The 25,350-nt window shown below is 40.5% G+C and overlaps 1 protein-coding gene across 4 annotated transcripts; it reads right to left on the bottom strand.

The window, feature by feature from the left end:
- Nucleotides 1-4,367: 4,367 nt before the first annotated feature.
- Nucleotides 4,368-25,246, bottom strand: SPATA18 (spermatogenesis associated 18). 4 transcript variants are annotated; one of them, XM_076336239.1, is made up of 12 exons: nt 25,108-25,246; nt 22,397-22,502; nt 22,170-22,285; nt 20,546-20,664; nt 13,454-13,588; nt 12,542-12,779; nt 9,151-9,309; nt 8,423-8,598; nt 6,331-6,454; nt 5,911-5,979; nt 5,048-5,093; nt 4,368-4,566 (listed from the first exon to the last, which is right to left on the bottom strand). In XM_076336239.1, exons 1-12 carry the CDS (start codon nt 25,192-25,194, stop codon nt 4,559-4,561), a joined length of 1,383 nt encoding a protein of 460 aa, XP_076192354.1. In that variant the 5' UTR covers nt 25,195-25,246; the 3' UTR covers nt 4,368-4,558. The 4 variants fall into 4 exon arrangements, with proteins under 4 accessions (XP_076192354.1, XP_076192355.1, XP_076192356.1 ...); XM_076336240.1 differs by lacking the exon at nt 5,911-5,979; XM_076336241.1 differs by lacking the exon at nt 13,454-13,588.
- Between the last annotated feature and the right edge of the window lie 104 nt (nt 25,247-25,350).

The raw sequence follows: 25,350 nt of genomic DNA, 5'->3' as shown, positions 1-25,350 counted from the left end.
CAAATAATAGGTGTTTGTGTTGTCCGTACTGTTTTGGGGGGGCATGTATCAACATGGAGACAGGTTTTCACTGAAGGTCATGAATGCAGTTTATAAAGCAGATATAACACTTAACCTTTATGTGATTGATGTAAAAGGCTGAATGCCAGCTACCGTGAAGAGAAGGAATTAGCCTAAAGTGATCTCTCTTTACAAATTTTTTCTTTTAAAACAAAGAACTTTGAATGCAGGCCAAAGCCCTTTAGGAAAAAACAGTTTCAGAGGAAGCAATACTAACAGTGGTAAACAGCACCTTTATGCTGCCATTTTACTTCCAATCAGGTAACATTACTTTGAGAACTGTGTTTTTGCAAGGCAGACCTGTTGCCTTCTCAAAGCCGTGAGAAAGTCTAAACACACCACCACTTCATTAGTGTTCATGCTTTTGGTGTCATTTTACTGTTAACAGACAAGTGCCCTATGTTTGTGCTCCGTCTACCAAGTGAAAGGTACAGCTCCCACATAAAAAACACACCTGTGTATCAGCAAGAGCCTGACAGATACACGTTGTTTTCAACCATCAAAAACCTGTTTCCAACTTTTCAACCATAAAATGAAATGTACATTTCTTTAGTATACTCGATTAGTATGCTGCATGACTAAAAGAAATACAGTACTGAAACTTAAAACATTCAGCCTGAACACTTGCTAATATAGTTGCAAGCCATAACAAATGCATTTTCTTTTCTTCAATACAGAGCTTGACTACTTAATGCTACAGTAAGAAAATCATTGTGTAGTTAACACCAATCAAAAATGGCTGACAAAGGTTACGTAAAGCTGAAAGACAGTATTTAATTCTGATGGCACTTTTATGGGATGACAAACTTTTGCAGTACATACATGCAATATAAAAGTAAAGTTAAAAGGCTCAAATCCTGGAGGATGTACAGGCATATGTTTTCCAGGGAGCATTTTGATAATTTTTGGCCTTCGCATTTACTTTTTTCATGCCGTAGAGTATTTTTGCTTTAACTTACCGCTCATCTCCACAGCCTCCTACAAGACTGAATCAGCAATACAACTCACTGCAAACCAGATTCGATGGGAGGACTCCACCAACCTCCTGCTCCCAACTTTCTTTCTCCCATCAGGATGCTGGGAGAATCTATCCAAGATAATTTCTGAATTTAAATCTTCATTGTGCAGTAGCAAATTGAGCTGAGCCATTTACCCTCAGTATCTGCTAGCTCTGCACAAGTCTCTACTTTATGTTATTGAGCTGAAAGCATTGAAGAAGGAAGACTGAAGATATTTTGATGAGATTGTATTTTCCCAGAAATAGGTGATAAAACATCCACACGTTTAGACTGACTCTGGGACAGCCTTTGAATTGAGACAAACATAATCAGCCTTCAAAGCACTGACATGCAAGAGAAATTCTCCAGCAATCTCAAAATCCTTCATGAACGTGTGCTGTTCTACATGAACACCTTGGCCCAAAGGTGGTGCTTTTTTACATCCCATGCAATCTTGCTTCCATCAGTCCATCTGCAAAGAGTTTAAATTAGCTCAAAATCTAGCCTTCTTTTTCCTGGTATTAACACTTTAGTCATGATCATCCTGTTCTAAAACTATCTTGTAATAGAAGCCTTACTGGCTTTTTTTTTTTTTTTTTTTTTTTAAATTTGTCACCTATTAGAATCCACCCTTACTGTTTTTACAAGTGTGGCATTATCCAGGCTTGTGATTTAGAGGGAAAAAAGAAAATGAAAAATCTTACTTAAGATTTTAAAAACTCTTATTAAAATATCAAAGTCATCAATTTCACATTCATGATCCATTCTTTCATAGGGTCTTACAAGCAATTACAGAAGTCCCTTTTTATAAGTTATTTTGCATTTGCTGGTTAATTCCATATAATCTTTATCGGTATGCATTCTCTGCACTGCTGTCGTGGATAAAAAGAAGCACAGGAGCTATTAGTATCTAACGACACCAAAAGCAATCTTCTATCTGACCTATAGATTTAATTGGCTATAAATAAGCTGCGCAGGCAACCAGTACAAAACAGTATAGTCCTATAAAAAGACAATGGACTGCAGAGTACAACTGAGTAGAGTAAGGTTTAACTAATTAAGTGTTACCATGTTGTGGACTGACTTCCTAATTTGCTGAAAATGGTTTGCTCTACTCTGAAACATTATACAAAAAAAAAAAACCAAAAAAACCCACCAAACCAAAAAACCCTAGAGCTGCTTTCGCACTACCAAAACAAATCACGTGCTGTTATTTCATTAGTTTTCTCTTTTACTTTGAGACTAACTAGTTGTCTAGGTACCTGCTGGGGGAGCAAGATGAGATGGTCCACCAAGCACTGGGAATTTGTCTTTTATGGCATTTTTAGATGTTTGGGAATACTAGTTCATAGTGGCATCACAGGTGTGTGCAAGTCTGAAACTACCCTGCCTCTCATGCTTGTCAAGAAAAACATACTTTCTTGATGTAGTCTTAGTTTTCTCACAGTTGGTATGGAAACTTACTTCAACTCAATAACACAGAAATGTCTTGGTAATTACATGCAGAAGACAAACATATAATATCTAATTTTTTATAAAACTACCTCTCTTTAGCCCTTGGTAATTACAAAATTTCTCAAGATTCTTCATTTTTTCTACTCAAAACCATACTTGGGATATCTAATTATCTTCTGTTGCCGCACAAGTTGCAGGTGCTCCGTTTTTCCAGAACCGTGGTGGTTTTAGTCATGAGATCAGTGCAGAAATATGCACATTTACTTCAAGCCCAGATCCATAGCTGCAACCAACAATCAGGCTCTTAGAAGAGGAAACATATTGCTTTGCATCTTCTCTTGTGACTTTCTTAGATAACAAGACAGTACATAATGTGCATGTACCTTTGTGTCCCCTCAGTTCATTCAGAGAGTGTCATTCACAGAGCCACTATGTAAAGGACCTCATTTTGCTCTCATTGGTTACTAATGGGCCTAATTCCAATGAAAATACATCTGTATAACTAAAGTCACAGCTGACCCATGGCTCATGGGGACCAATGCTAAAGTCTGCCCAAAATCTGATCCTGTGCCAAAGAGCCTTGTGCCAAAGTCAAGCCACACAAGAAGTAGAGAGAAAGAGCATGGATGTGTAAATCTGGATAAGATCCCTGGAAAGGGATCACAAAATTTGCTCCTGTAACTTAATTTTAAGGACTGAATAGTTTCAGAACTAATAAAAATATTTCTGCTTATGTTATTACAGTAGTACTAATGAAGTGTCATGTTCCAGGGCATAGGCTGATTAAAAGAGGAGGCAGAAAGGACTTTTTCCTCCTTCTGATTGTTTATATTCCAAAATTGTGGAGATGAATTTGGGAAAAGCACCACATACCTCTGAAGCATCAGGTATTGATTGGAACGAGGCAGTGGAGCTGGTGAATTACACATCAGCTCCATTTTGACAAATCCTATGTTTCTATGTAAAAGCACAAGGCCCCAAGCAGTCACTTGTGGCTTGTATTTAAGGCTGGCCCTACAGATGATGTTCTGAGAGAAAGACAGTAACAGTTCTCTCAAAAACAAAAATGCTGATATTAAAATAAACAAGGGGAACAAACTATTTAAAGTGCCTGAATAAAATCTCTTCAGGTCTCTAATTTTTACAATTAAAATATAATAAACGCCCACAGTAAGAGAGAACTGGACAGGTTTTTTCACTGAGCTCACAAGAATTACTAATCCATTAGTCTGGTATGAAAGCTCATTAAAAGTGATACCAAATAGGCCACCTCAAGCAAATATTTCAAGCCTACAAATAATCAGTGGCACACTTTCAAAATACTTCAAGTTCCAAACTACAAATTTTTATGATATTCATTTCTAAGTAACAATGAATTTAACAAGGACTATTACTGCCTTGCTAAAGCACACACCTGTGCTTTCATAAGTAAATGTCAATAAAGTCCTGGGGATTGCTGGAGTATTGGTAGTTCATGACTGTTCTGTGCAACTTTGCATTGTAGTTAGAAAATTCAGTTTACCGCAAGGACGTGTTTAAAAGGATGCTGTGTGAGACTGGCACATTCTAAGATTATTGCTGTTTTCTAAAATTGTAAATAAGCACCAATTAATGAAATTGTTTTCAAGTAACAGCTAACCTCAACATTCTGCAACATTCACCATTTAGGTTATATTAAACATCCTATCAAGATAAACTGCATCGTTTGGTATCTGTGGAAAACATTCTAGATGCAATAATTCTATCTCCATCTGCAGAATTACAGCATGGGTTCCTCGGTGCTCTGCAAATTTTGCCAAATGAGTATGATCCTGTACTGCATGCACTTTCGTTTTTGTTTTTTTTTTTTTAAATCAGAAGGGTTGAATTAGTTTCTAAAATTATAAATAAGCCTTCTATAATTCTAAAAACCACACTGAATAGAAACTCCATTTGGAGTGGCAATTGCCATTCACATTGTTGCGAGATTTGAGGTATTCTTGAAGAGAAAAGGCACCAGTGAAGTTGTTGGATCCGGATGTACTGAATCACAGGAACATGTTCAGTTAACGCCCTATTGAAGAAAAAGACACATTTCAGTACGACTATTTTTTCCTAAATCACTAAATTGGCTTGGCTTCAAGATGGGCACACATTCATACTATTTGAAATCCCTCACTTCACCGTCACCACTTAGCTATCTCTTTGGATTTTGAAAGGCATGGAGCCAGCAGGCATGTCTGGCAGCTAACTGTGTCTCGTGTGGGGAAGATAACAAGTTTTACTTACTGCAGAACTGGCCACAATAAAGGCAACCAGCAGAGAGAACTCATGACAGTGGTCTGAGTAGAGTGAAAAACAAGCTTTCCTCCCGGTCAGAAATTTCAGCCTTTTTCCACACACAGAAAAGAAAGGGGCTACCCACTTTAAAAATAAGACTTGGACAAGTATTTTAGAGTCAAAGACCTTCAGCATGTTGTTTTGTCTCTTTGCTCAGTTGTTCAAGGGCTTCATGTGAAAACCATGAGTCATTATGAACTAATATGCCCACTTACTTGGGCTTCCGCTCCTCAGTGGTGAAGGACTGCGGCTCCGAGACAACTGCAAGACAAACAGAAAAGGAAACTCAGATGTGCTAAAGAACTGTACCCAAAAAGGCACCTGGGGACCCATCAACATTCAGAAAATTTGCAAGTTGCTCTATCGGTGCAGCTCCACTGCTATAAAGTCAAATTCAACAACTTTCTAGTTTCTCTCTCACACCCTGCACACACACAAAAAAGTGAGTCTTACCCAAAGCCTCTCACGTTTTCAATATTCACATTTTAAGTTGAGGGCACTGATGTCAATTTAATAACATGGGCTAACAATTAGAAAAGTACACGATTTTTACAGAAGTAATTAAAAATATTGTATAACTATACCATATGCAGAACTCTGCTATGGTTTCACATATCTTATTAGTACCACCTCAGTTCTTCCCCTCCTGCCCACCCTACACTGATTTTCTGATCCTTTGAGGCATTAGAGGGTAAGTTTAGACTACCAGTTCCAGGAGGCAGGGACCATGTGCTGTATATGTACTGCAGGATGACTAAAACACTTCCAGATGATGCAATTAGTTATTCAGAAGGGTGCTGAAGCAAGGGGGAGTAGGGGGAAAGCATTCCGAGATCCACAGTTGGTACCTCTGAAAATTTAACTATGATCTACTCCTCATACAGTGTCTGCACTGATAATGATACCAGGCAATAACTATCTGTCAGTTCAGCTTCACCTCATTACAGACCCAGCAAAGGCATTTATTCACAATGTTAGAATGTATGTGTGGCACATCAGCATTTTTAAAAGGTTGCCTACATTCTGAGTTTAAAATACTTGATGCTGTTTACACTACAAGCATTCAGCTGGGGCTTACATGATGAGATAGAAGAGGACTGGTGCTACGACTGCGGCTTCTGCCTCTACTTCTGCTTCTGTGAGACCACTACAAGAGAAGAGTTTGACAAACCTCTTTTGAGAAAGGGTATTTAATAAAGACAGACTCGACAAGCAGACTTGCCATGCTGGAAACAAAGCTTGAGGACAGAGAGTAAATACAGTAAACTTTCTCCTCAGAACAAGCTCTGCGAACAATCATACATCTGCATAATGAATACATTAAGGCAAACAAAACTATTCATCCTAAATACAGGATGAGGCACTAAAACCTAACAGATATTTGATATACACAACTCCAGCCATTTAGGGAACAATCAAGAATTCATCTTTTTAAATTTTAAAACAGTGTTTAAATCCAATGACTTCCCTTAACATGATCCTTAACAAAAGTACGTACCAGAGCTCCTCTTTTTGTGACTGCCTCTCCCTTCACAATTACAACATCATTTTCCATCAGAGCAGGCCATACATGATAGGCCACCAAGGCAGCTGTGAAATCAGAGTCAAAACTACGATGGTACCTGTTGAAATATAGAGTACAAGAAATGTCTGCATATAAATGCCAAAAGATAAATAAGATGCTTCAAGTCATCAATGTTGATAAAAAGCAGAATACTAGCTACAGCTCATAAACGTCTGTCTTTACTTATTTCTGGGATACGGAAATATTGTCTTCTTGAAGTGAACCTGTAGAAGAAATGCATTTGTAAGACAGACTTAGCAGAATATGCTGTCTACTTATACTGAAAGACACGCCAATAAAGGCATCTGACACTTCAGAAGGCCACTAGACCACGTTCTCGCATAAGCCCCATGCAAGCCAGGGTCCTTGGGTCCACTGACAGATTAAATCTCCTGAGCAGCATTTTTGCAGGCATAGTCATCCCATCTTCCTGAAATATCTTGCTAAAACAAGACCCCTATAAAAGATATTACAGAAATACTCTCTCTCAACTATAAAATTACATCCTAGTATCTTATAAGACATAAAAGTCAATTTTATTAGCAAGATCCTCAGGTACTGATAATGAAACAGTGACTTTTTAGCTAAGAAAAATTATTTTGAAGGCCTGTATTAACATACCAGATACATATTACCTCCCTAAGTCTGCAATATTGGCTGAATAATACATGTCTGGTTTTGTGGATTCAAACTCAAAACAAATATCAAATAACTGAAATAAAAATAGCAATGCACCTATACATTAGTAATGTATATACAATGGCAATTTATATAAAACAATGTTGTAAACAGAGGCATGAAGCTCTGCATGGAGGAAGGTATAGAGTACGATGAGGTTTCGCCAGCCCTTTTATAGAATGGTATCACACATAACTAACAGAGCTATTTTAATTTCTACAGATTTTGCTCCATGTCTGTGTACCACATCTATATGCTACACATGTAAACGTATGTATGCTGCATATTTATCTATATAGATGGATAGATGTGTGTATATATGTCTCCCACAGCAGCATGTATAACACATTACACCTGTTTTTTGAAGGCCACACACATCAAGTAGGTGGAGAAAGCATCCCAAGGCTATACCATAGCATTCCTGCCTTCTTAAGTGAGCCAATAGCTTTGGGTATCAAATAGCTAACTGCCCAGTATTTGGACAGGATCATTAAGTAGTCACGTATGACTTTGCACTCTCCTGTTGAAGGGCTACTTTTACCTTCTCTATTTCTCTCCTTGGCTTCTCAAGCGCTTCCCCACCTGGGTTCCATTCTATTTCTAATTATTATTAGAAACCTCCTTATTGGTGTGGCTTTTCTTGCTTTTGAGAGCAATTTTTTTGGAGTTATCAATCCTATTAGTTTTCTTGAAGGCATGGAAGTACCCTACAGTCTCTGCCAGCTAACAAAGCAGCCAGCCCTGACACTACGGAAAAAAGAAAAACTATGTTATGGTGTGCATTTTTTAAGCAAAATTCCCATTCTTAAAAGGCATTTTTCTTTTTGCTCAGCTCTAAACCAGAAGAGATGGGAGTGTATTAAGATCCGGATGTTGTACAGCAGCTACTGCCCGGAGGTCACAGCACACGTGTTGGTGATCCCGGTATCAGGTACTAACTGCCAGATCTCAGTAAACATGACTTTTACAAAATGGGCCAGAAAGGAGGAACAACGATGCACACATTTTATAAACACTGGAGGCAGATAGAGACTAAACAAGGAAAGGAAAGCTAATGATAATTTTCTTCTTAAAGGATAAATTAGATACGCTCTAGAGACAGAAGTTTATCCAGAAAATTGCTCTGCTGTTCATTAAAAAACCTGTCAACACTGGTCTACATCCTGGCATTTATATACCATCATAAACCTTAAGACATACCAAATTCACTACAGACCAGGAGTATTTGCCCCAAATTAATGTTCAGTATCAATCTTAAACCTTTATATTAGTTAGGAAAGAAGTAGACTATACAACCTGATGAATTTTTTTAATAGTAAGAATCTGACTGAAAATAGAGAGTTCTTACTTGGTCTCACTGAAAAGTTCTCCATCAGTACCAAAGGCAATATCAAGAGGAGGAATGAGTGTCTGCATTGCAAAAGCCACACGGCACAACTCTCGAATCAAAGTGCTGATCACAATGAAATCAATTTCTGGTGGAAATGAAATCTTTGGGTTGACGTTCATGGAGCGAATTACTTCCTGAAAATAAACACAATTGAGTAATTTGAGCTCACTAACACTTTTATTCACGGGCAAGTATGGAAATCCCTCCTAAATATGCCTCTCAGCTTTCTACATTTAAGAATCAGTATAAGAAGCTCCCAGCAATATTGTCTTAGGCTATTCCAGAAAATATTAGCTTCAGAAAGACTGTGCTGTTATTTTAGAAATAAAGTACAAGCTACATCATTGACATCAATCTTAGGAGGGAGATGCAGTTTTTCAGTAGAGCACAGAACTTAAGAAAAATATGAAATTTAGCTTACATTTATTTGATTAAGGCAGTTATACTGTATCTTGCCAAAATACTATTCTGGCAGACAGAGATATTCTAGTCACAGGCAAATAAAACAAGTGATTACTGGGCCATGCCACAATATTATTTTGGAAAATAAACTGCTACAAGACATAACATCCATGCAATAAACTTTTTTCCTTCTTCAGGTTACAGTGCATTTCTAGTTTACACACTCTGAATTTATTAGCTACTAAATAGATCAACACGTCACTTCCCCACCACCCTTGACTTACATTAACACTGGCTTGAACATCATACAGATCCTCATGGCGAACTATATAATCCAGGACAGTGTCTTCAAGGGACTCAGGCCCCGAGTGACCTAGAGACAGAGTCTCTCTTACACGTATTTTAAACTGCCTGTAGGCCATCTTTGCTGCATGAAAAGACTCCTGCAAACATAAAGAACATCTAGTTAAATCCAGGAGACTGAGATTAATTTTTTATCAATTATCTGAGAGGATGAACTTAACCTAGTATCATCATTGTAAGGAGGAATATAAAACACTGCTGTAAAAGTGAAAGTTAAAAAGAGTACTCATCTGGGAGGACTTCTCTGATTAGAATCATAGAATAGTTTGGGTTGGAAGGGACCTCTAAAGGTCATCTAGTCCAACCCCCCTGCTGTGGGCAGGGACATCTTCAACTAGATCAGGTTGCTCAGAGCCCCGTCCAGCCTGACCTTGAATGTTTCCATTCCCATGCCCCAGGGATGGGGCATCCACCACCTCTCTGGGCAACCTGTGCCAGTGTTTCACCACCCTCAGCATAAAAAATTTCTTCCTTCTATCTAGTCTATATCTACCCCCCTTTAGTTTAAAGCCATTCCCCCTTGTCCTGTCACAACAGACCCTGCTCAAAAGTTTGCCACCATCTTTTTATAAGCCCCCTTGAAGTACTGAAAGGCTGCAAGAAGGTCTCCCTGAAGCCTTCTCTTCTCTAGGCTGAACATCCCCAACTCTCTCAGCCTTTCTTCAGAGGAGAGGTGTTCCATCCCCCTGATCATTTTCATGGCCCTCCTCTGGACCCGCTCCAACAGGTCCATGTCTTTCTTATGCTGAGGGCTCCAGAGCTGGACGCAGTACTCCAGGTGGGGTCTCACCAGAGCAGAGTAGAGGGGCAGAATCACCTCCCTCGACCTGCTGGCCACGCTTCTTTTGATGCAGCCCAGGATACGATTGGCCTTCTGGGCTGCAAACGCACATTGCTGGCTCATGTCCAGCTTCTCATCCACCAGTACCCCCAAGTCCTTCTCGGCAGGGCTGCTCTCAATCCCTTCATCCCCCAGCCTGTATTGATACTGGGGGTTGCCCCGACCCAGGTGCAGGACCTTGCACTTGGCCTTGTTAAACCTCACGAGGTTCACACAGGCCCGCTTCTTGAGCCTGTCCAGGTCCCTCTGGATGGCATCCCGTCCCTCTGGCGTGTTGACTGCACCACTCAGCTTGGTGTCATCTGCAAACTTGCTGAGGGTGCACTCGATCCCACTGTCTATGGCATTGATGAAGATATTAAACAGTACCGGTCCCAATACGGACCCCTGCGGGACGCCACTCGTCACCAACCTCCATCTGGACACCGAGCCGTTGACCACTACCCTCTGGATGCGACCATCTAACCAACTCCTCACCCAGCGGACAGTCCACCCATCAAATCCATACCTCTCCAGTTTAGAGAGAAGGATGTTGTGGGGGACCGTGTCAAAGGCCTTACAGAGGTCTAGACAGACGACATCTGTAGCCCTTCCCATGTCCACTGATGTAGTCACCCCATCACAGAAGGCCACCAGGTTAGTCAGGCAGGACTTGCCCTTGGTGAAGCCATGCTGGCTGCCTCAAATCGCCTCCCTGTCCTCCATGTGCCTTAGCATAGCTTCCAGGAGGATCTGTTCCATGATCTTCCCAGGCACAGATGTGAGACTGACTGGCCTGTAGTGCCCCAGGTCTTCCTTTTTTCCCTTTTTAAAAATGGGGGTTATGTTTCCCCTTTTCCAGTGCCACCAAACTGCCCGACTTTTCAAATATGATGGATAGTGGCTTAGCAACTTCATCGGCCAGTTCCTTCAGGACCCACGGATGGATCTCCTCGGGTCCCATGGACTTGTGCACCTTCAGGTGCCTTAGATGGTCTCGAACCTGATGTTCTCCCACAGTGGGCGGCTCTTCATTCTCCCAGTTCCCGCCTTTGCCTTCTGCAGCTTGGGCGGTGAGGCTCGAGCACTTGCCAGTGAAGACTGAGGCAAAAAAGTCATTGAGTACCTCCGCCTTCTCCATGTCCCAGGTAACCAGGTCTCCCATTTCCTTCTGGAGAGGGCCCACATTTTCCCTCGTCTTCTTTTTATCCCCAACGTACCTACAGAATCTTTTCTTGTTGCCCTTGACATCCCTGGCCAGACTGAATTCTATCAGGGCTTTAGCTTTCCTAACCTGATCCCTGGCTGCTTGGACAATTTCTCTGTTTTCCTCCCAGGCTACCTGTCCTTGCTTCCACCCTCTGTAGGCTTCCTTTTTGTGTTTGAGTTTGTCCAGGAGCTCCTTGTTCATCCATGCAGGCCTCCTGGTGGTTCTGCCTGACTTCCTCTTTGTTGGGATGCATCGCTCCTGAGCTTGAAGGAGGTGACCCTTGAATACTACCCAGCTTTCTGGGGCCCCTCTTCCCTCCAGGGCTTTGTCCCATGGGACTCTACCAAGCAGATCCCTGAAGAGGCCAAAGTCTGCTCTCCTGAAGTCCAGGGTAGTGAGCTTGCTGTGAGCCCTCCTTGGTGCCCTAAGAATCTTGAACTTGATTAAATCAAGTGTAATTTATTTGCAGAAGACAGGATTGAAAAGATTCCCACCTAACCTTCTATTTTTCATGTAGGATTCCATCACACACCCACAATCAATGGAATCACACTCAAAGATATCAAGAGCAGAATTCAGTAATAGCATTTTACGTGCCACAGCCTAACATGTCAGACAGGAGCACCTCTTGTCTGTTGGGAAGAAAGGTTGTATTGGAGAATGCAAACTGAATGACAGTTGTGGGAAAAAAGCTTCAGTAAGTTAAGTGTGCTTGGGATCACACACATTAAGAGACACACTGCCTCTCTGACACAGGTATGTACTACATCAATTTTATAGAAAAGAAGATTAAGTACAGAAAAATGAAAACAAATTTCTTCAGACTGAGCTCATAGTAAACGTGAGGTATCTAGGTAATTTCAAGGGACTAGAAAAACACAAAGCTACAGGCAAGAGGGAAGCATGATATGGAAAGATTTTTAGCTTTCTAAAATGTAGTATTCCCAAAAGAATTCATCTGAATGAGGTAATGTTTTTTTAGTGCAGGAATCATCTACCTTTCAGAGCCATTCAGTCTTCTTATGCACCCCTTTTAGCACCTGTACTGTAGATCACTGACCCTGTTCTAATGTTGGGACAGGACAGTCAGAAAAGGACACTAAATTGAGAGTTCAATGTAAAAGCGTGAGGGAAAGAAAGGAAAATCAAAAGGGAAAAAAGAAGTTTTCTTCTCCGTACTTCACAGAAATGCTAATTTACACACAATTTAATCCAATCCAGACATAATATTTTATAAAACACTTCTGGCCTGTAAAACAAGAAATATAAATTTTTTTGTTACCACAGCTGCAATGTATATTATCCTCTGCACCATCTCCATGTCACTGATGTATGTCCTCAAAAGGGTCTCTGCATCCAAGCGTTCTTGAGCATAAATGTCACCAAAGCGAGCTACCAGGCAGGCACGACGCGAAGCATTTGTACGTCTGGTTCGGCCAGGTGAGCAGCTCCTCAGGGGAAGCGGACTAGGTGACTTGCTTTCACTGTGCCTTGGGGAAGGAGAGCGGCTCCGTGCAAGCCTATGACAGACATGTAAAGAAGCATGAGGTTACTTCACCATCCTCAGATGCTTTTGCCTAGTGCACAGAGTTTTGTGTCAATTTAATTATTACCAGGGTAAGCTGAGATTTTGAGCCAACATAATTAAAGAAGTAAAGCTGCAGCTGGTTAGTCTAATATGAAGGCATTTGTGTCAATACATTTTATGGGCTAGAGCCTGAACAATAAAATTAAAGTAATTCCTAAAGTGTGTACAGCCAAGCACTTTGTTCTGGGGAAACACACATTTAACTAGTAATACTTTGGAGATTTGTTCCTCTTTCAGTACCACTGAAGAGTTGTAAAGTCAAATAAGTGAGAATATAACAACAAGTTCTGCCCTGTAATGGTACAGTATTCAAAGAGGACTTATAAACAAAGAAAACCTAACCATCTCTTTTTATCCCATACAGTTGCTCTCAGTGTATTTTGTAAAGCTGCTCTCTCTGCTGTTTTGCCAGAAACTTAATATAGCTGCCTGAAATTAAAACATTTGGGCACTAGGAGAAATCAGTTAAAGAGTTTATGTTCCTTCATAGCAAAGTACAAAAGCTTAGCTTTTGTTTATACTTCAATTTAAAATGAGGAGGGAATTCATGCTACCTAACATGAACAACTTCCCTGATTCAGTGACTTCTCTGAATAACGCCTCTACCTGCTCTGGAGAACAGACTTTTGGGCATCCAGGATAGAAATCTCATCCCGCAGTATTTGAATCTGTTGCTCATAGTCATTCAGACGATCTAACTTCCTCAGGGCGTCCTTCTCTTGGGCACGGGAAGTCTTCAGACTTAACCACACAGAATAAAGTCAGTCACAAGATGTCCTTCTACCAATGAAAACCATCTCTCAATTAATCCTCATCACCAAACAAAAAGAACAGAAAAAGAGGAGAAATATTGAACAAGCTCCTTATGCTGAAATACAGGGAAATCAAGAGTTTTTAAAAAAGCATACTCCAAAGCATACTCTTAATTACACTTTAAAAGGTAAAAGCGTCCTATGGCAGGAGACTGGATACACTACACTTTATGTCACCGGAGAGATCACTGGTTGACATTTGGTGTCCTTGCACTAGCTCAGATGATGAGGTCTAAGAAGGAAACTGGTTTCTTTCTCATATTTAAGATGTTAACTAAACCAGCTCAGTTTTCTTTCCTACAGTTTAAGACTCTAGGTATTTTTTTTATACAAGGTCCTTGGGTTCTTTTCTTTGTTCAAATATATTAGTCAGTCAAAGGACATCACCAATGATGTTATTCAAGTAATATCAAAAGCTAATGATTCCTCTCCTGCTCTCCCCAAGAGAAGCAGTGTTTCTTAAACATTGGCAGACAACCAGTTAAGCAAGTTTATCTTCTGTCCTTTACTCTTACTTAATGTTAGAACGTATCCCAACATCTCTGCTTTCCCTCCTAACACATATATTGCTGTTTTCCCTTTTCCAAAAGAAAAGAAAAGGAAAAAAAAAAAAAAAAAGGATGCTTTCTATTCATTTTGGAGGCATTCACTCTGTCCTTCCTTTTCTTTACTGAAGGACCCTGGTGAGATTTTTGAGGATCTGAACCAGTGAAAGCTGTAACACCTATCAATTGACAAGCTTCCTGTTCGGACTTTTTAAGGAGCGGGCTGACTGAGAGGTAGTAAGGCCAGCACATCTGCTAAGAGGAAAGACTGTCCTTCTAACCTGGGTAGGAAGAGCTGCAGATACTATTACAAGCCCATGGACACCCTTAGTCAGCTCCTCCAGCAAGGACTTCTAGCAGAGTAGTAGTAAAAGAGGGCTAAAGAATTCTAATATAAAGAACAACTGGGAAAGGAAAGTAGATTTGGGAAGATGAGTTCTAGAGATAGAGATGGGGGAAAATCATTATGTACCAAAAAAAAAAAAAAAAAAAAAAAAAAGAAAAAATGTTGGGGGAAAAAAAAAACACACACCCTACATAACATACAACACACTAATCAGGCCTTCCTTAAATTGCCATGATAGACAATGCAGACAGCCAATGCACTGTTAATAACTATCCAACAGAAAGGATAAATAAGAAGTAAACATTTCACTTCTGTATTATTTTCTTTTTGTTATTTACCCCTATTCACATAGGGATTTTCCAGAAAGTTTTAAAGCAATTTTTGATGGTCTTTATCGCACTGCTGTGAGATCCACAAAGCTTCATCATGACCACAGATAATGACTACAAATACAAACAGATGCTTAATTATAGGTCTGCCTTTATCAAGAGAGGGGAGAAAAAAGAAAAAAAAAAAAAAAAAAAAAGAGGAGAACACATGACAGACCGAAACCAGCAGAAATACCTGCATCTTCCACTGTTCGTCACAAGTCACATGGTAAGTCACAAACATAAGAAAAGCCATCACTGAAAATGAATGTTTCTTTGTAAGAAAAACTAAATACCAAAAGAAAAAAAAAACAACTTTGACAGACACGTTTATGAATTACCAATGCTGACTTTTGTAAGCCTTAACACTAATCCTTTCCATGATAATTAAATCTATGCAGTATTCAGAGTTTCCCCTATTTTATTGTTCATTCACTCTACTGCTAAGTATTAATCTGAAATGAAGAGAGTATTATCATCTTTCTGTTAAGGTTAAAGAGGTACAAAAAAAAAAAATGGGAACAAACAAGGCAAAATACAGTTCTCAGAAAAATTAGAACAGTTTTTATAACCCAGTTTTATTTTAAGGCTATAACTAGTGTTTTAAACTCCACCATCTAAGCATTTAAAAATAAAGGCATCTTCAACCAGTTTCTCAGGAGAAAATACAACAGCCTTGAGAATTTCTATCAAGTATCTGCTTAATGCTGTTTGGATAAAGAAGCCCACTGCTACCCTCCAGTTTCAAACAATTCATTAACAATAAAGTCCCTTACAGTTCCCTCAGTTCTCGGGCTAAGCCCTACTTTTATTCAGCCAGATTGCCTTGAATTTCAAGGCAAGAACAACTCCACCTATGTAATTTTTAGTCAGATGCCTGTTTAACCTATTTTTAAGAGCCCCCTGCACCAGCGACACTACAAGGTCTTAAGATAACTGATTCAAGCTACCATATTGGCTGTTATTTGTTACAACCATGTTTATCAAAACTTCTTCCTGTCAATCTATATAACAGGTCCTCTGTACAGCAGATCAAGAAAGAAAAGTCCTCTTGACCTCATTTACTTCAAAAGTGAGTCGTCTGGCTTTGTTAAGTTTGATTAGACCTTGGCATGAGCCTAAGCACCCTAGTAGTAAGCTTCCATTTATAATAGTACTAATAGGATTTTGTTCAGTCTGCATGTAACAAGTTTTTAGTACACATTATTTTTTGTCTTCCCCTGAAGAACTTCCAATTACTTTTAAATGTTGATCATTATTCGTTTTTAAAAAATTGTATTTTGCTGCAGAATTCTGCAGCAAATAGCTAAATCCTGTTATAATTAATATCTTGATATAACAAAAGCTTGTACTGACTATAGAATTTAATTATCTTGAGTCTAGACCACATTTGCTCTAACAGCCCAGGAGACCAAGATGTGTTCCAAAACATGCTTTGATTTAAGTATGCGAGACAGACAGACTACAGACATGAGGAATGAGATCATCAGCTATTCCAAAAGTCTCAAAAAATAAGTTTACAGACAAAGATGCAAAGGACACTCCTGGCAAACTGTTCCTTGTGTAAAAAAAAAATCCTGTCCTAAGTGTCACAGATCAGTCCTGACCTCACTTCCTCTACTTTTAGAAGGATTCTGGTTTTGACAGGCAGATGAGGACTAGGCAAATCTGATTTCACCCAACTAAAAGGGTTCAAATTTTGAAAAGATGATTCACAGAATGAAAAATAGCACCTTTGCTTCAATCAAAAGTTGCACACCAGACAGAAGATGCAGATGTAGAGTGCCAACTAAACTGAGAGCAAACGTGAACCATGAGTATGTGGAGATTACAGAATTCCTGAATTCGCGGGAAGACAGGAGTGTTTTATTCTCCTGTCATTAGTACAAATGGCAACATGAATTTCTGTCCAGTCTGCATTAAGACCTACACATGGGAATTGTAAGATGCTTTATTCCCTACTAATAGTTTTAATCGGATAGACAGCAGTCAGGTTATATCTAAGAATCAAGGAGTTATATGAGCTACTTCTCACCCAACAAATCACAAGAGCCCATTTTATGGGAATGTGAGTTTATACCCCAGGTAGCCATCCAAAAAAATTAAAATCCAAAGTGATCAACACTTGCTAGGAAAGTCCACAGATGAAATCTGACAATTAACATTATTCTAGAAGCAATGATAAACATCCAGAGATGAACAAGTGATATTCAACTTGATATTGGAAATAGAAACTCTAATGGCCTGAAGTTTTTTTTGTTTGCTTATCTTAATCAGGAGTAGCTCATCCTTTCAGTTGCCCTAAAAGGAAAGATAAACTCATGGACAGTTATATCCGTTCCTACAGTGTAAGCAGTAAAGTCAAGTTTCCTCCATTTTTAAGAGCAGCAATATTATTTATCCAAAAGGCGCAAGCATTTATTTAACAAGTATGACTATATTTCTGTTGTTGAAATGTCAGTTATCACAAGAATTCACATGCTGTTGGAATTAATTTCAACTACCTTTGTATTCTTTTCTGATAACACACACAAAAAAACAAAACAAAACAAAACAACCCCAAACCAAAAAGAGACGTGAGCTACATTTCATAACAGTGAAGAATTATTACTGCTTGTAGAACTAGAACTAATTTCCTTTTACACAAAAGGAAATTAGTTTTAAGGACCCCTGTATTGAAACGGAAAGGTAGGTCCCCCAGCTGCACCCTTACTGATCCAGATTAACTTCCCAGATGTGACTAACGCACTTAGAAACTCAAAAAACATTTTTAAACCAGAGTCGTCAACATTACCAATAGCCATTACCTCTGTGCAGACAGACAAAAGGATTTGGCAAAAATAGTCTAAAAGAAAAAGCTGTATAAAGAACTTTATCTTAAGATAGACAGACTGAAGTGTCTTTTATTTACCCACACGCTACTTCCAAGAGCATCATAGCAAATTGCAAACAATGGTTTCCGGCTATATTCAGAATATGGTTCTCTCCTATTTAACTTCATCTACAAGATTCAAATGCTATCAAGCTGCTAGTTTCAAAGTCATCCTTCCTCTATCCTAAAAAAAAAGGATAGAAGTTCAGCCATAAGGGTTCTTCTCACATGGATCTACTTATGCTAATCCTCTCTCTATAACACCAAGAAACAAAGCTACAGGGTGTTAAGAAGCTAGACCTATTTTTTGCTATAGCATAGGACAGCGTAGAATAAACAGAACCCACTCAGGTAAATGACAGACTGTGTTTCTGCATGCTGACTTTCTGCCACAAATACCCCAAGATTCAATTTGTCTTACGCTGCTTTTAGCTGAACAATTTTATCTTCTGCTGCCAAAAGAGTAGTGGCTGATTTGGTCTTTGTGTCTTCAAGAGCCAACTGGGTTTTTGCCAGACTGCAAGAAAAATTAATAACCTTCATGGTAAAGGCAGAGATTCTACCAGAGAATTTAATATGACAAATTGACTGTTTAAGCAGGCCAAGTCCATATGAATTTAACATATGAAAACAATCACAGTGGGCTTTGTGCAGACTATCAGCACACAAATAGCTTATAAAAAAATCGTATCTGACTATGCAATAACAGAATTATTTTGCTACGACCCATTATTTTTCATTAAGACTGAATTCCAGTTTCTCCATTGATTTCAACAATTTACAGCGTTCAGAATGACTTCACTGTCCATAAATGGGGTATCTTGGAACATGAATTATCTTTCTCCTGCACCTGTCCCCTGCCTGCCAATAACTAAACAATCATGACTCCATACTGCATCACCTTGAAAGGATCAGCTCTGAAACTTTAACGCATGACTTCTTCTCTGCTTGAATTACCTCTTCCCAACCCTCTACCTTCCAGACTTCTACCTTTGCAAACCACAGCCAACACCTCTCTGACCTGACTGCACAGAGAAATGCAACCCACAAAACTGTACAAAAGCTTTACCACTGATTTCCCACTTCTTGCAGGAGCTAGCCCAAAATGACTTTTTCTTGTACTGCAAACTGCCACACACTCACTCCAATCTGTATTAGTGAATAACTTACCTTGTACTTCTCACCTTGACCTTCCAACACTTTTCTCCAGCTCATCAAATAATCTCTTTCTATCCACACAGGAGCATAGGATGAAATGCCTCACCCCTAAAGCAACCTTTATATATACCTGAACCACAGAATGGTTGAGGTTGGAAGGGACTTCCGGAGGTCATCTGGTCCAACCCCTCTACTCCCCTTTTGTGAGACCCCACCTGGAGTACTGCATCCAGCTCTGGGGTCCCCAGTACAAGAAAGACATGGACCTGTTAGAGCAGGTCCAGAGGAGGGCTACAAAAATGATCAGAGAGTTGGAACACCTCTCCTATGAAGAAAGGCTGAGAGAGTTGGGAATGTTTACCTTGAAGAAGAGAAGGCTTCAGGAAGACCTTATTGCAACCTTTCAATAATTAAAGGGGGCTTATAAGAAAGGTGGAGAGAGACTTTAGTTTCTACCCCTGTCCTAGCGATAGGACAAGAGGTAATGGTTTTAAACCAAAAGAGAGAAGATTTAGATGGGATATAAGGAAGAAATTCTTTATGAGGGTGGTGAGACACTGGAACAGGTTGCCCTGAGAAGTTGTGGGTGCCCTATCCCTGGAAGTGTTCAAGGTCAGGTTGGATGGGTCTTTGAGCAACCTAACCCAGTGGAAGATGTCCCTGCCAACAGCAGAGGGGTTGGACTAGGTGATCTTTGACCGTCCCTTCCAACCCAAAGCATTCTATGATTCTACAATTCTATGAAAGCAGGAGATATCCGCAAGATTAGGATACAGGATGAAATATTCTATTGAACCTCTTTCCTCTAATCTAGCTAATACAGTTTGCAGTTCTGAGAACTTTATATTCTTGGTATCAGCATTAAATTATATCACTTATTCTACTGACCCAAGGACTGTGAACATTCATTGTTCTCATGCTAATAGGATGCATGAGAAAGTGTCTGTCACTTGGAGCTACCTCTGAAATGGCCCTGGAAGTGGCACTAACTGCACAAATTTGTTTCTGAAGCAATTAAGTCATTTTGAGACTACAGTGCTCCACAAAATGTGTTTTATGCGACTGGACAAAAACTGTTCAGTTCTAGTCACTTATTTGAAAGTCTGTTTTTCTTTCTTCCTCCATCTTACCACAGTGGGTTTTGATCTTCTTAGATGTTCACATACCAACTACATACCATAACTAATTATGACATGTTGTAGGTCCTTCAATAAATGTTGCACTATAGCTACTCAATTGATTTTTTATCAAGGTTTGCTCAGCATGCAACAGCGCATCGACTATAATTCCACTGGGATGGTCATGCACTATACAAAACACTTTAGTCTAGACTACTGGCATGTTTTCCAAATCCTCTGCCAGAAGTAAAACCTATCAAGTCAATCTATGAATGCAGGTATGACTATATCATTTGTACCCCACTTTGGACACACATGGACAATCCAGAGCCTAGATGCATTTTGAAGCTCTGATTTTAAGCCAGAAATGAAACATTTTACAAATCTCCATCAGTATTTAAATGTCAAGGGAAAAATATGGCTTGTTGTTGAAAAACAAAAAACAAACAAACAAGAAGAATCACAGTTAATTCCCCTACTCTTGTTGCACATGGTTGAGCTGTAGACGAGTTGAAGTCAGTTCTTCCTCCAGCTCTTGCAGTTGAAAAGTCTGACTGCTGGCCAGCTCTCTCAGCTGCCTCTCTCTCTCAAATGAATCCTACAACAAAACACAAAATCACGCTGCTTGAATGTTCTATCTTACAGAATCCTCCAGCCATGTAGTATAGCATTATTAGCAGATGTGTTTCTAAACATTTCAGTAAGGACCATTTCTAAAGTAATTGAAAACAAAAGCAATTGCATACCTTCTAGAGACATAAGCAATACCTTCCAAGCACACAAAACAAAGACTCAATTATATTAGGAAAAATATTCACTTCATTTACACCTCATGACAGAGAATATGGAAGGTTTGCATGTGCAGATTTACTACCTACTATATACACATCATTTGAACAAAGTGTTCTTGTAGATGTGTTGCATGGGGGTTTTTCCAGTCATCTTCTGACTGACTATATCACCAACTCAAGTTTTGGGAATTCATGTACACAAAATAACAGAAAAAGTTATTAGAACAGAGGAGGCAACTATTGTCATTCCAGAAAGCACACTACTACACATGCAGCTCTGTCTTTAACAACCTATAGATTTGCCTGATACTACCGGAATTAAATAATAACTGTGCAACAGGCTTTTCTTTAAATTTTGAATGTCACGTGCAATGACAAATCCATAACTGGTGTACTGTCATTTAATAACATCATTATTTTACATTTTGGGTTTTTTTGGCAGAACCCTACTCCTGCAATACACTAGAATCTGACTCTTAAGGGATATCACTTTCCATTTGTCCTTATTTTAACTGTGAAAGATTTTGACAGAAGAGGTGTAAAAATGAGAAGACAGAGAACATGGAGACATCACTGTCAAATCTCAAGATCTTCAATATTTTCTCCTAGTCTGCATCAACCAACAGTCTTATTTTCTTTCAAAGCACAAAGCCACAGCAGATCTGTCTTTCCTGCCAAACTGTTAGTACTACAACACCTTCAGTAAATATCAAATACATACTAACTCCAAACATCAAGTCAGGCACGTGGTGGTATTATGATGGACATGAGCACTTCCCCCCCCCCCCCACCTTCTGGAAATATTATAATGCTCAGATATTAAACAAAGATTTTTTTCTTAAAAAAAAATAAAAGGAGCTCAAAGATAAATGCATGGAGTTTATACACACCTTCAGCTTACACATGTATTTTCACATAGTGTTAGGTTTTTACTAATAGAGATATGGCATAAATACTTCTATGATGTCTTTGCAAATGTAAGTGTAGCATAATTCTTTACCTAGGAAAGGAAAGCAGTACAAGAACATAGCTTCTCTTACAAAGCAAATTCCTCCATATTATCACTCATTGTTGTGAAACAGCATAAGCCCTGGAAGGCCAAAAGTAACTTTAATGACCTCTTTGATTTCCCTTTCAAAGGAAACTTAAGATGAGACAGAGAAATAGCATAGTTGTCTCCACAAGAAACTAAGGACATATTTCATTAAGCAAAATCAGAGAGGGAGGCTATTATTAACAGAAAGTCATTAAAGCTCTCCTGCAGGTATAAATCCACACTGGTTTATTCCCTTAAAATAAATTTCCTACATACCTGAGTGAGAGAGAGGTTGGTTTCAAAGAGCCTTCCTGAAGTAGCACAGGAAAAACAAGTCCCTAGCCACGGCAGGAGACGAGTTTTTATTGTTTCCACACCTGCATAATGCCCACCTAAGAAAATACATACATTAAGAAATTGTGAGAACACTTACAGAAAGAGCCAGAGCTTGAAAAGATGACACATGTGAAATGTGTTAGTAATAAGACAAGGCACTGATTTACCTTCTCGAGATGTTTCATTGAGGATTGTGAAGAGCTGCCCTTGAATCTGAGAGTTCAATTCTATTATTTCACAGCATCGGTTCAGATTCTGATCACAGGAATTAATCTGTAAATTAATATGTATTAATACATCTGCCTGGGCTTTCTTACTTAAAGTGATTCCTGTTATGATCATGACTTTTTTTTTTCCCTATAATTACATCTTCACAAGCTTTTCTTACTGCATCTGTCAGAATACTCATCTTCAAAAGGTTCACATTGTTAATAGGCAAACAAACAAGACATCAGGACTTCTATCACCCAGTTAATTCACCACTAGAGCAAACTTACTCCTTTCGCCATTCATAAAGAAGATGCAACCACAAATATCTCTAAAAGAGGAATCATAATAATTGTTGATCTGTGTTAAAATCTTTCACCACAGAGTTTTTAAAATAAGATAGGAGATTGTTGGATGAAAAAAAACGTATTAGTCCAAAATCTGATTTTCCTTATTAGCTGAAATAATACATATAAGGCTATTACCTTGCTTTGTCAACAGCCACATGAGGCCTCCGTGCAATTTCATCTGATTTTTAAGAGTTACCAACTGAAACAAATACTACTGAAGAATGGGCAAAACCCAGCATTATGCCTAGGAAACAACAGAACAGCAAAACTACACCACTTTCAGCAAATGCAATTCTGAAAAGGCGTTGATGGGGTTAATCTGTCCAGGATGCTACTGCACCTGCCAGGAAAACACATACTTTGTACCTGCTTCCTTAATCTTTATCCATAACCTGTGTATCATCTTCAACATAGATCACCCTCTAGGTCTTCAGGCTTTAATGGCTCCATATGGTTTTTACAAGCTTCCAAAACAGCTAAAACTCCCACCCATGCCCCTGTCAGCTTGCATTTTGATTGCTGCAACATGCTTTCCTCTGGCCTCAAGGAGCAGTCTCACCCCTCTAACCTTCACCAGAACACCACTTTTGCAGTGGTGCATTTTTCCAGCTCATTACACTGACTTAACACCCGTGGTGCTTCCATCTGCCAGCTCCTCCTTTTCTGCAATGGCAGCCTGAGGCTGCTCATCTATATTTCCCAAGACCTCGCAGACTACCCTCACCTCACTTCTTATGGGGAGTTCAGCTCCCGCTATTGCTCAGCCCCCCCGAGGTCTACCTCCACCATCCATTTGGAAGATTTTAAAATTAGTTCCTCTGTTCTTCCTCCTCTGGTGTCCTGCACTCTGTGGTAGCTTTATAAGCTACCCTCAAACTCCTCCTTAAAACCATCCTTTGCCATGAATCAGAGAATCATAGAATAGTTTGGGTTGGAAGGGACCTCTAAAGGTCATCTAGTCCAACCCCCCTGCAATAAGCAGGGACATCTTCAACTAGATCAGGTTGCTCAGAACCCCGTCCAACCTGACCTTGAATGTTTCCAGGGATGGGGCATCCACCACCTCTCTGGGCAACCTGTGCCAGTGTTTCACCACCCTCAGCGTAAAAAATTTCTTCCTTCTATCTAGTCTAAACCTACCCCCCTTTAGTTTAAAGCCATTCCCCGTTGTCCTGTTGCAACAGGCCCTGCTAAAGTTTGCCGCCAGAATCCTGCAAAGAGTTTGACTGGCCATTAATATGCTGTAACTCCTACATATCATGAAGTAAAAAAAGGAGCTGGCTTCCCTTGAAAAAGCTGCACCTCTGCTCAGCACCTTTCCTCACCAAGCATAGCACACTGTAGATGCTTACAGGCTCATGACCAAATCAACTATCATTGTTCTGAAGCTAGTGAAACCTGGGGACACAGAAGTGACAACCCTGTCAAGACTGTTTCTGCTGAGAAAATTCCCAATTTTCAAATCTCAGTTCCCTTCATCTCATCTTTCCCTAAATTTTACGCCTTCTCTCCTGCTTCCACTGTTTTGCCTCCTCAATCTCCTGTTACCTCGTCCTCCTCCATGCATCCCGTTACATCTATCTCCAGCCTTCTCCTCACCCATACCCGAAACTCTTTGCTCACGCCTGCTTCCCGCCTTCCAAAGCCCTTCTGCAGCTGTGCTGTCTTGTGGCAGCCTCTCAGCTCTAACAGGTTTCCCACCCAGAAAAGGCAGGAAGCTGGATGACCCCGTTCTCACTTTCAACATCCTTTTTCCTCACATTTTCCTGACTGTGCCCAGGCCACGGGTGATTCCTTCTGAGCACACCCTCACTCGTGGTCCTTCCATCTGCTGGTCTTTTACCACAAAACTCTTTTCTGATCCAGACTCAGTCATTACAGCTCAAATATCACTTTTAACCTCCAGTCCTTGCTTTTAGTGAACCTTGTCACAGGCAGAAAAGAAAATAGCTGAAGCTGTGAGTGCTACAGGCACTCAGTGTTAAAATTGCGGTAACTGTGTGCATGTGTGGGTCAGCGTCCCAAACTGGCCTTTTGAACCCCAAGCGGCGGCCACTACCCCTCCCCACGGCCAGGAAGGCCGGCTGCAGGATCCGGTTGCACCGGGCTAAGGTCACCCGCGCTCCCGGGAGGTGGTGGAGGCCGCCACCGCTCCGCGTCCTGCCGTCACCGGGGAAACCGCCGCACGGCCCTGACACCGCGGCAACAGCACTGCTGCCGGCGGCCTCCCGCCCCCTGAGGGCCCGCGGGGTGAGGCGGGCCGCCCTCCGTACAGCCCCCCAGCAGACGCGGATCCCCCCCCGCTAGCGGCCGCGGCCCACCTCGTAGTCCCGGTACCAGCTCTCCAGCTTCTCCTGCAGCACCCGGCCGCTCTCCGCGCCGACCAGCCTCCTCAAGCCGTCGGCCATGACCGGCTGTCAGCTCGCTCCCGGGGTTGGGATGGGCTGCGCTGGTTCCCCCGTCCCGTGCGCCCGGGAGCCCTCCACGGGCGGGCAGCGCGGGGAGGGGGGTGGGGGGGGGCGGGAAGCTGGTACCGCTGGCCCAGGCCCGCTGCTCTGGGCGGC

The sequence above is a fragment of the Aptenodytes patagonicus genome, chromosome 4 (genome assembly GCF_965638725.1).
Source record: "Aptenodytes patagonicus chromosome 4, bAptPat1.pri.cur, whole genome shotgun sequence".
NCBI lineage: Eukaryota > Metazoa > Chordata > Aves > Sphenisciformes > Spheniscidae > Aptenodytes > Aptenodytes patagonicus.
This window is presented reverse-complemented; position numbering and strand designations above follow the sequence as displayed.